The sequence below is a fragment of the Salmo salar genome, chromosome 01 (genome assembly GCF_965601325.2).
Source record: "Salmo salar chromosome 01, fSalSal1, whole genome shotgun sequence".
Lineage (NCBI taxonomy): Eukaryota > Metazoa > Chordata > Actinopteri > Salmoniformes > Salmonidae > Salmo > Salmo salar.
Window position 1 is genome coordinate 146,528,425 of NC_138291.1, and position 12,118 is coordinate 146,540,542.

A 12,118-nucleotide genomic window follows, 5' to 3' on the forward strand; every position below is an offset into this window, starting at 1 on the left:
GTTTTCCCTATATGAACTGTGTGGCTCATTATAGTATGTTGGTCTGTAATGTATGATTCATGGGTGTTGTGTTGTTAAATATTCCATATTTGAATGAATTTGTTTATTGGATTTATGTTCAGTGCTGCACTCTGCAGATCAGATCTATTTGTTAGCAGCTTCCTGTATTTCCTGTGTGCCTGGCCTGTGTACCGAGAATACGTTTTTGTTTGTGTGTGATGGATTAATATTGTATATGGAGTATGATTCAGTGCTCTCTGCACATAGCCTCCATCTTTCAGTAGGTGGTGTGAGTGAGTGTAGGGTAGAAGGGGGGGTGGGTTTTCAGGGCCCTCATTGGCTGAAATATTTTCACTGGCAACTAGAAAACGTGATCCAGCCTGCAGAGGCACTGCAGCGGAGACTGCAGAGAGAGAGAGAGAGAGAGGCAGGGAGGGAGAGAGAGCAAGATAAGAGAGAGAGCAAGGAGAGAGAGAGCAAGAGAGGGGGAGGAGAAAACATGCAATAGAAATTGTCAGGTCCAGAGACAGAGATCGAGAGAGAGAGAGAGAGAGAAAGAGAGGGAGAGAGAGAGAGCCACATACATGTGGTAAGGGAGACAGAAACAGAGAACAAGCGTGTGTGTGTATGCGTGAGCCAGTGTGTGAGTGTGTGCACAGAGGCGCATTGACAGCAGCAGAGAAGGAGCAAGGCTAACAAACGGCAGGCGTGAGCGAAAAGGAGCACAGAGACGCCACTGGGGGAGAGATAACGAGTGAGTGGAAGAAAAGAAGAGAGGATGAAAGAAAGACAGCAGTGAGTACCTGAAGACCTGAGGCTCTGAGAGCAGAGAGAGAGAGAGAGAGAGAGAGAGAGAGAGAGAGAGAGAGAGAGAGAGAGAGAGAGAGGAGCGGAAGATACCCAGAGAGGCATCACAGGAGCACACGTAATTACACAACCTATTTGGCTGGCTGACTGACAGGCAGAGAGAAAGAGACAGGAGGAGGGATGGAGAGGGAGCTGCTAGAAACCGCCGCTCGGCCACACCGCAGACGACAGGGCGAGAGGGAGAGAGTTTGAAGGACGAAGGGAACCGACAGAGGAGAAGAAGAGGTGGGCTCCACCACCAGTCTCTGTCCTCCATCACTGTGACTAAAGGAAGGAGTGACGCATCCATCCTTCGACAGCTCAGCCTCCATCTTACCTTCCCTTCCTCCCTCCACCTCCATCGTTTGTTTTCTCAGGGTCTCACAGACAGGAATGATCACCTTGCCTCCGTCGCTCCTCTCCTCCTCCTCCTTTTCCTCCTCCTCTTCCTCCTCCTCCTCCTCCTCTGCCCCTCTGGCAAAACACCTTCTGTTCTACTCTCAGACGAACTGAGACCAATGGACCATGTTATCAGCTTCACACGCACATGGAAGCTTTACCCTGTAACAAGACTATTGTCACCTCACAGCTCAGTAATATCCAAAACCAACAACAACAACAACAACAACACACAGCAAGGTGGTAAGAGAACTGGGAGACGATATGTTACGACAGGACTAAACAACAACACAGGTAAAAGGCTTGATCAAGGATGCATCAATGTGTCCGTGTACACTGAAAGAGGGCTCTGTGGAATATTTATGTCTGTGCATGTGCGTTCCATATTGTGTGTGTGCCAATGTATGTGCTGGTGTGTGTGTGTGTCTGTGTGTGTTTGTCCAGATGTCGGATCTTGCCTTGATCACTCTTTTGTCGCTGAGAATTTTCCTGCTGCATCAGGAAATTAGAATGAGCCTCGTAAGTCCCTGATAAAGAGCAGTTCTCTTTCTCTCCATGCAGGGACTGTCGAGTCATTTGGATCAGGGCTTGCTCTCAAAATCATTTTCTCTCTCCCTCGCTCAAACGCTAGGCCTAGGACCTATTACTGCAACATTCAAATGTACAAACATGTATTTGGAATGCAGCAAAATTGAGCTCATTATGGTCTTGAGGTTAGGGCATATAGGTGGTCTACTGTGTCGCCGTGGGTTCGATTCTGGCCCTACTGGCACAACTAACTCAATCCCCTAGATTGACTTGATATATTCACACATTTCAAATGGACAGTCCAGGGATATTTACCCGCGGTCTTGATAAGAAATGACCTTACCAGACCCTTTTGGATAACATGAATAGGAAACTAATAAAATAATAACAATAGTCTACACCAACATTAGTTTCCATTCATACAAAGAGTCGGGTAAATTACCACGGTAGATTTGCCGTGGTAAACGAGGAAACACTTTATTATTATTGTACGGAATCCTTGTCAAATAGATGATTTGCCCCTAGTTTGTTAAAAAGGACTAAGTTGTTCTGATTACAATACCAGCCAGAGGGCGAACATATCTCGATTTACTTTGGTTGCAAGCAGGACTAAGGTAACACCGACGTCATATTTCAGGCAGCAGTAGAGGTGACCAATAAAGGTGGCAATTGAGATCAGCTGTGCAGGTGATTTTAGAGCATATTGATGGTTTAACGAGACATCAGCTGGCGATAATCTAGTGCCATCGATGGCTGCAATAGGCCCCTTTTTATTTGATTATATTCCAATAGGCTACATTCTCTAGGCTACCCGTTAGCCTATCATTGTCACATAATGAAAGATGTGAAAACGGATAATATGCTACTGTGTTTCCCTGTCAGAGTTGATGAGCTGATTTGGGCCATCAGTTGATTGACAGATGTAGCACTACTGTAGAACGATACACTTTCCTCCAGTGTGGATGCTCGTCCACGCTTTATAGTTAGGCTATGTATTATTTGTCAACATAGTTCTGGTCTTTGGATTGAAAGCCTGTATTGTGTGGCTTTAATATGTTATTTCGTAAAGCTGTCAAGATGTTTATGCATTTGAGCCTACCCAAAGACGACTTTGTTGAGCTGAGACACTTCTTGGATGTGTAAACTATCAGACTATTTGTTTGACTTCTTGAAAACATGGAAATAAATGCATTTAACTTGTGGGCCCAATGTAGACTCAGGCTGGACGCTATATCGCCCAGCACTCATGAGGCTCGGAGTGCGCTGCTTAGACCACTGCTCTATGGCAGTTCACTAAGAATACTATGAATACTGATGATCCATAGGTGCGTCATTTTATTTGTTTTGTTTTAAGCCTTCCCCCAACCATGGCCCTAACCTTAACAACTTGGAATTAACGCCTAAACTGTTAACCTTTGAGTTGTTTCTGTTTCAACCCTGTAACCAAGAGGAATCAACCCTGTAACCAAGAGGAATCAACCCTGTAACCAAGAGGCATCAACCCTGTAACCAAGAGGAATCAACCCTGTAACCAAGAGGAATCAACCCTGTAACCAAGAGGAATCAACCCTGTAACCAAGAGGCATCAACCCTGTAACCAAGAGGAATCAACCCTGTAACCAAGAGGAATCAACCCTGTAACCAAGAGGAATCAACCCTGTAACCAAGAGGAATCAATCCTGTAACCAAGAGGAATCAACCCTGTAACCAAGAGGAATCAACCCTGTAACCAAGAGGAATCAACCCTGTAACCAAGAGGAATCAACCCTGTAACCAAGAGGAATCAACCCTGTAACCAAGAGGAATCAACCCTGTAACCACTCTGAATTAATGCTTCAAAAATAGATGTTGATCCATGAGTCAAAGGGCCAGATTCAAATCCACACCAACTCTGGCATATGTGTGCCAGGATCAGTGGCTGTAACCACTGGACCACACAGGCACTGAGAAAGCCATTCATAGATTCTGCCTATTGCTTGCCTTCCACATATAATAAGACAATTGATCTAAAAAAAACAGATTTTCCCTAACGAAAAATGCATCTACCCCCTACAAAAATGTTAATTTATGATAATCCACATAAGAATTAACACGAGTCGTGCTGTTGCCTGTACGTAACCTACATAAGGTAAAGTGTAGTTACAGTGTGCACTGTATACAAACACCACTTCCAGCTTCCCCCCTGGCGGCGATTCTAACCATTCTTCAGATATTCAAATCCTCCTGCTGCAGAATTATTTTCCTCCTGCGGCAAAAGGGGTCAAATTAAAATCGTACAGCTGTAGTACCGTGTCTTTGTTGTAGATGAGAGGGTTGTTGCATCACAATCCTCCATTCCTTGGACACATGCCCGCGCCCAGACATACACACACACACGTATGCATCAGCTACACACACACATGCACGCACATACACAAGCACACACACACCTGGTGGGGGGTCCGATTCGGTCTACAGATATTCCATTGTGTGTTGACTGCAGGGGAAAGGGTATCTTTAAGCTACCTTTGGGGTATCATATCCCCAGAGGTCATGACATATGACAGATCTCTGGGAGGGGAGGGGCCTGGCTGGAACTGCCTGTTCTGTAGCTGTCAACAGCACTGAGGGATCTCCATATTGACCATGCACTGTGCTGGTGCTGACTGCAGTCCGAGTGCTGTTTCCTGCTGCCATGCTGTGATTGCATAACTGCTGCTGCCACTGCCGCACCACTCCCACACGCTGCCACCGTGCTAAACCTGCTCCTTCCTTCTCACTGAGCCAAGCTCCCCAAATACACACATGCTCATCAGTTACAGATCTCCATCTACACCCCTCCTCATCACAGCAACAGTGTCTGTTTCTCCCTGAGCTGAGACATAAGTCTCCACAAAAATCAATCAGCTCAATCAATCGAGCCACTGGAATATTGATTTGTATGTGGCTCGACGTGTCCCTCATAAGTCCTTCATGAGGCTGTGTGTCAAGAGGGGCCATTATCGTTATAATTTTTCTGCTGGTGTCGACACCAACAAGCTCTGTGGCCGGCCATGTTGCCACAGAGAGAGAGAGAGAGGCGAGAAGAGAGAGAGGGAGCACAAAGAGTGTTTGGCTGTAATGAATTGTGGGGAAAATGGCTGACGTCTGCTTTGAATTTTTTATTTATTCATTTTTATTTTTAACCTTTATTTAACTAGGCAAGTCAGTTAAGAACACATTCTTATTTACAATGACGGCCTAGGAACAGTGGGTTAACTGCCTTGTTCAGGGGCAGAACAACAGATTTCTTACCTTGTCAGCTCAGGGATACAATATAGCAACCTTTTGGTTACTGGCCCAACGCTCTAACCACTAGGCTACCTGCCACCCACTCCTGAATGGAAGGAGTTGAATTCTTTAACCTCCCCCTCACACATACACTAACATAATCACTCCTCATATCTCCTCATTCAATCCCAACAGGATTATGTACAAAGAATAGAGCAGAATGCACATCAACATCCTAGTCAGAATTCAGAAAACAGATTTCTTACAGTAGATGGATTTACACATTGACAACATTGAATGTACACATCTGAATACCACTTTATGGTAGCACAGCGCAGACATGAAAATGATAACGACCAACATCTAATGATTTAAAAAAACAACCATGCAAATTAGAATCCTATCATAATCAGCATTATATAGGCCTATACTAATCGACAACAACATTAAGCGGTGCTTTATGGAATTCACAGGCATTTAGAGTATAGCACTTTATGCAGATTCACTGCAGTCAACAGGGACACATCTGGGGATTTGTCCACAGCCAGCTCTAAGGTCATTATACCATTTATGTAATCATAATACATTATAACCACCACATGGTAGAGCAGAGCAGCACATATCTTTTATCAGCCAAGACAGAGCTGTGGATACTAATCAGAACATAGTCAACATTCTCTGTGTACCGTTGCTGGGTGTGTTATAGAGGCACAGGTACCAGTCAACCAGTCATTCTGCCTGGTCCAGTTCAGGTCCCCTGGCTGAGGGTGAAGGTGTGTGTCATGGAGATGCAGAGAGAGCCTGCTGATAGTGTCTGACTCAGTCAGAACACCGTGTCCTTCTCCTGCTCCCTGCACTGCACAGGTGGAATGCAGCCAGGAGGCAGTGTGAGGGAGGCAGCTGGACTCAGCAGTTTAGGTGTGTGTGTAGGAAAATGGAGGGAGGAGGAATGGGGGAGTGGAAGATGGTAGGGATGTTCTGGCAGTTTTTGTTGTTGTTGGTCATGTTTGTTTCTGCATTGGTTCTGTTTTTCAGGAACTTCCAAAATAATCTAGAACATTTTGAAAAACAGACCGACACACGTAAACAATCACACAAACATGTGTGGCGAAATGCCAATGGATGTGAATAATCCAGACTACATGTACAGTTAGTATAGAAAGTCATCACCCCCTTTCAAAATGTTCACCTTTTGTTGCCTTACAGACTGAAATGAAAACACATCAAACTAAACTTCGTCCGGCTTTATTTACACACACTAACCCACAATATCCAAGTAAAAAAAAAATAATATTTTATTAAAAGTAAAACAGTAAAATACCCTATTTGGATAAGTGAACACTCTCCTGAGTTAATACTTGGTGGAACCACCTTTTGCTTGAATTACAGCCATGAGTCTCTTTGAATACGTCTCTACTAACTTTGCACACCTAGACTGTGTAATATTTGCTCATTCTTCCTTGCAGAATTGTTTAAGCTCAGTCAAATTGCATGGTGACCGCTCATGGATTGCACTCTTCAAGTCATTCCACAAATTCTGGATGGGATTTAGGTCGGGGCTCTGACTAGGCCACTCAAGGACATTCACCTTCCTGTTCTTCAGTCACAATACGGTTGCTTTGGCAGTGTGCTTTGTGTCAATGTCATGTTGAAACGTGAACCATCTTCACGTCCATGAGCGGTCACCATGCAATTCGACTGAGCTTGAACAATTCTGCAGGGAAGAATGGGCAAATATTACACAGTCTAGGTGTGCACAGTTAGTAGAGACGTATTCAAAGAGAATCATGGCTGTAATTCAAGAAAAAGGTGGTTCCACCAAGTATTAACTCAGGGGGGTGTTCACTTATTCAAATAGAGTATTTTACTATTTCAATTTGAATACATTTTCAGAGTACATTTAAAAAAATAAATTCTCACTTGGATATTGTGGATTACAGTGTGTAAATAAAGCCGGAAAAAGTCTGATTTGATGTGTTTTAATTTCAGGTTGTAAGGCAACAATAGGTGAACATTTTGAAAGGGGGTGATGACTTTCTATACTAACTGTATTCTTGAATCTGTAATGAGTCCATGGAAGATGAGACTATAAGTAGTCTGGTTTATTAGCGTTTAATAGCATCTCTGCACGCATGTTAATCTGTCTATTCAATTTGTGTGTCCTAAAATGTTATGGGTGGTGTATGTGATTGGGAAGTACAGAATAAGGGTGAGAGTGTTCTTGGTGTTAGTGTGTGTGTACGTACATATGTAGGAATGTGTGTGTTGTGTGTCTCTCCTCTCGCCAGAGCGCTGCTATCGCCATCTCTCCGGCTCTCCCTTTTCTCCCTTGTTTGTTTGTGCTGACAGGGTCAAATGTTCAGCACATGATTTCATTAGTTTAATTCCTGGGCAGGCAGGCTGACTACTGGGCTGGGCAGGGCTGCAGACAGACAGACAGACAGACAGACAGACAGACAGACAGACAGACAGACAGACAGACAGACAGACAGACAGACAGACAGACAGACAGACAGACAGACAGACAGACAGACAGACAGACAGACAGACAGACAGACAGACAGACAGACAGACAGACAGACAGACAGACAGACAGACAGACAGACAGACAGACAGACAGACAGACAGACAGACAGACAGACAGACAGACAGACAGACAGACAGACAGACAGACAGAGAGAGAGAGGCCTGGTATCTTAACAACATAGGCCTGACTGACTAATGTGGGGCTGCTACAGCTGTAACCCTCCTCTATGTGTGTTAATACTGAGTCTAGTTCTGATATTAGCCTCTTACATAACTGAAGAGGGGCGTCTATCATAAGGCACCAACGTCACGCCTCAGCAGGAGGCCTCCTTCGTCATCAGCTTCCATTTTTATATCACTGTCGCCAAATGAGATGTTCATTTTGCATGATTAATTTCCGAGGGTGTGTTGCTGTGAGGCTCTTTGGACAGTCGGCCTGAATGTTGCTCGTCCAACGTCATAAGACAGCTCCCTTGTCTCTGACTGACATGATTACATACTGTACATACAGTACCTCAGGTGTCTGGTATGCGTGTGGTGGCGTGGATGGATGAATGGACACTGAAAGGAATAATGAATACTATTCTACCTCAATGGTGAAACATATACACTGTAGACATACAGTATTGATGTGAATTAGCCAGGCATCATAAAGGGAGGTTGGGGGCAGGAAACCACAGTAAAATGCATAGAGAAATAGACCATTAATAGTAACTAGGACCGCTGCACTCCTCTTTCTCTCTCATCCTCTCTCTCTCTCCTTCTCTCTCTCTCCTTCTCTCTCTCTCTCCTTCTCTCTTCGTGCATCACGTCTAACGAGAGCCTTGTGTGGAAGAGATAAGATGTGCAATTTTACTCCTTGTTGCGTTGCTGTGGAAACAGACATAGTATTACATCCAGTCATACATTTACACCACCTGCATAATGAAACCTAGTCACACACCCTCATGATAGCGATGGTTTTGCTCATCTGCCGCTGACCAAACATGCATCTCTTTCATGCACCATATAGTAGGATGATAATGGGAGTTGATAGGACGCTAGCGGCGTGAGGAGACTAAAACCACCCAGACTCATCATTCTTTCAGACAACTACGACCACAGTATGCTTTGGTAATAAATAGAGCCCCTTCTCTACAGTTATTAAGGATTTCAAAGAAGGGTGCTCTATTCTTAATATTTCAGTGTACTCCCTAAAGAGGCATGTCTTAAAATAGAGAGAGTATCCATATCCATCCACATATCGTATCACATCCATCCTATAGTATTGCAATAACATTAGTTAACAATAATACATAGTCATGGCAGATTCATGTGTGACTTATCTGGATGAGTGGTGTTAACTTAGCAAACTCTCCTCTCCTTCCTCAGGTAACTCAGCCAAAGAGGACTGTGAGGACGACAGTCACACCATCTGACTGTCTAAGGCCACTGCTGTCACTCTGAACCGCTGAGGGACAGACAGACAGACCGTGACGAGAACACGGTCTCCCTAGAGACCTTTAACAGCTACACTAGTGGACTCAGTTTGAAAGTCAAGCACCCCTTCCTTAGAGGAATTCAGGAGTGGTTTGTTAAGGAGCAGGGGATTTCCATTGCCTCCTAAAAAAAGACCTCTGCCTTATCAGACTCCAGCCAAGGAAGCCAAAGGACACAAAACCATATTCGACCAAGAGGAGAGAGAGAGAGAGAGAGAGAGAGAGAGAGAGAGAGAGAGAGAGAGAGAGAGAGAGAGAGAGAGAGAGAGAGAGAGAGAGAAGGTTCCAGCCTGAGTGTCTACAGGTTGTTCTCACACACAAGGCCATTCCACAGCCTCAGAAACAGGAAGGAAGTTCTGGTTTGAGCAGCAACAACCTAGAAACAAGCAAGCCCCAAGCCCTGTTTGAGTCAGTTTCCCCTGACAAGCCACAGGACGCTGTGTGAGACAATACAGACTGAATTACTACTGAACAGCCTGTGCTGCTTGAGCTCTCCATTTTGAGAGAGTAGAACTCTTCACAACCCTGTTGTGTAAGTGTATAATATTAGTATCTATATATGTACATATAAGATTATTTATTGGTCTTATCACTGAAAACATATCTTTGTGCTGATGTGTTGAGTCCTGTCTGTTGTCCAGCTGTTACTGTGGTTGAATATCCAGTACATATCTTTATTGTATATCTAAGACTGCACAGACTAGTTTTAAGAGGACTAACTTCCAGGCTCGGACTGTTATCGCTGTCTATCAGTAGTGTTATCAGAGGACAGTGTTTCTGTGTAATAGGAAAGTCTATTTCACTGCTCCAGGTTTAAGGCCTCTGGCTACAGTCCTCTGTCCTTCTGTCCCACATAAAGACTCAGGGTAACAGCACCACAGACGTGGGAGGCCTTCTAATTGAAACAATGGACAGAATCATACGTCCCCATGTCCCCTCTAATGGCTGACTTTGACACCCCCAGTTCACTTCAGAGCCCCGCCCCACGCCCAACCCAAGCCAGGGGCATCGCCCGCTGAACCACCCACAGCCCCCTCTCTCTAACAAAGACACAGACACACAAATAAGCTTAATGTCCATGTCCTGCCTCAGGCGGCAGCCTGTGACCATCCCCATGGATACCGTCAAGATCATCCAGTCGGAAAAGTTCCCCCGGGAATGCACGGTGCCAGTCACCCAGCCTTGCTTCACCCCTCCCCCGCGGGTGGCATGGGATGGAGGGGGAGAGGGAGAGATCATTGTGAACCAGGCGTGCAGTGACCTAGCCCTGGAGATGACCTGCACTGACCTGGCCCCCACCAGACCCATGGTCTCATCTCCCCCAGCTCCCATGGCCCGCATGGGCCGCAGGGAGAGCTACCTGGCCCAGCGCAAAGCCAGCGCCGCAGAGATCTGCTACCACCAGTTCCACTACAAGATGGAGGACGTCATAGTCAACCAGTACGTGCTGCGTTCTTCTTCCACCTCCTCCTCCACCTCCTCTTCCTCCTCGGGGCCCGTGATGCCCTGTGAGCCCCTGGACTGCCCCACCTGCGGCCACACCTACAACTTTGCAGGCAAGCGTCCACGCATCCTCTCCTGCCTGCACTCGGTGTGCGAGGAGTGCTTGCAGATCCTCTACGAGTCCTGCCCCAAGTACAAGTTCATCTCGTGCCCAACGTGCAGGCGTGAGACGGTGCTGTTCACTGACTATGGGCTGGCTGCCCTGGCCATCAACACCAGCATCCTGAGCCGGCTGCCCTCTGACCCCAATGGCCCGGTGCAGTGGGGCGGGGAGGCCGACCGGAGCTGCTACCAGACGGTACGCCAGTACTGCCAGTCAGCCTGCACCTGCCAGATCGCCAACCCCCTGTCCTCCTGTGGCATCATGTAGAGATCTAGGCAGGGGCCAAACTGGCATGCCTCCTCTCTTCTCACATACATACAACCCGCCTCCTCTCTTCTCACGTACATACAACCCGCCTCCTCTCTTCTCACGTACATACAACCCGCCTCCTCTCTTCTCACGTACATACAACCCGCCTCCTCTCTTCTCACGTACATACAACCCGCCTCCTCTCTTCTCACGTACATACAACCCGCCTCCTCTCTTCTCACGTACATACAACCCGCCTCCTCTCTTCTCACGTACATACAACCCGCCTCCTCTCTTCTCACGTACATACAACCCGCCTCCTCTCTTCTCACGTACATACAACCTGCCTCCTCTCTTCTCACGTACATACAACCCCACACAGATGTATCTCTATATTTAATAGCACAGATGGATGCTGTCTGGGTCAAATGGATCGTGAAGGACACTGTCTTGCAGACGAAAACAGGGAAATAGCAAATAAATGTATTTTATGTATGAAGTATGAATCCTATTCCCCCTCTCTTGTTCGGATGTGTTTGTCATTGACATCTCTTTACATGGGAATGCTAGGGGAGGCCTATCCCCTCAACCTAGGTCAATAAAGAATAAACAAATGATTTTAAAAAAACCCACTGCTGTTTGGTCTGAACTGGCTGTAGATGTTCAGTCATGTAGAGACTATTATATAAGGTTGTTAGGTTGATGATTTAGGATGTTTATACATTTATCTGAAGTCACACCTCTGTCTTGTGGTGAAAGAGGAAAAAGCCCTATAGCTCAGTTCATCATCAGACTAACTCCTCCGCGCGTCATTACCGCTGCACTGTTTACTGTCAATAATAAGCGGTACATTGGTAATCGTGTAAGTGTAATTGTTATGATGAACAGCCTATACATTTCCCCACAGGGTTATTTGGAGTGCTGATGACTTGTCAGTTACTGTAAATAAATTGGCCCTTTTCTCATGGAAGATTTTATTTTCCTGGAACTAATCAAGTGCATAACAACTGGGGTAGTCATGATCAAGTGCATAACAACTGAGGTAGTCATGATCAGGTGCATAACAACTGAGGTAGTCATGATCAGGTGCATAACAACTGGGGTAGTCATGATCAGGTGCATAACAACTGGGGTAGTCATGATCAAGTGCATAACAACTGAGGTAGTCATGATCAGGTGCATAACAACTGGGGTAGTCATGATCAAGTGCATAACAACTGGGGTAGTCATGATCAGG

General features: G+C 45.7%; 1 protein-coding gene across 1 annotated transcript; it reads left to right on the plus strand.

Moving 5' to 3' along the window:
* The first annotated feature begins 400 nt into the window (after positions 1–400).
* Positions 401–11,851, plus strand: rnf208 (ring finger protein 208). The gene is made up of 2 exons (XM_014131645.3): positions 401–1,539; positions 8,920–11,851. Exon 2 carries the CDS (start codon positions 10,099–10,101, stop codon positions 10,897–10,899), a length of 801 nt encoding a protein of 266 aa, XP_013987120.2. The 5' UTR covers positions 401–1,539; positions 8,920–10,098; the 3' UTR covers positions 10,900–11,851.
* The last annotated feature ends 267 nt before the right edge of the window (positions 11,852–12,118 follow it).

Bases quoted from the DNA above. Each gene is read 5' to 3' on its own strand.
- rnf208 (XM_014131645.3), top strand. From the start codon at position 10,099: ATGTCCATGTCCTGCCTCAGGCGGCAGCCTGTGACCATCCCCATGGAT.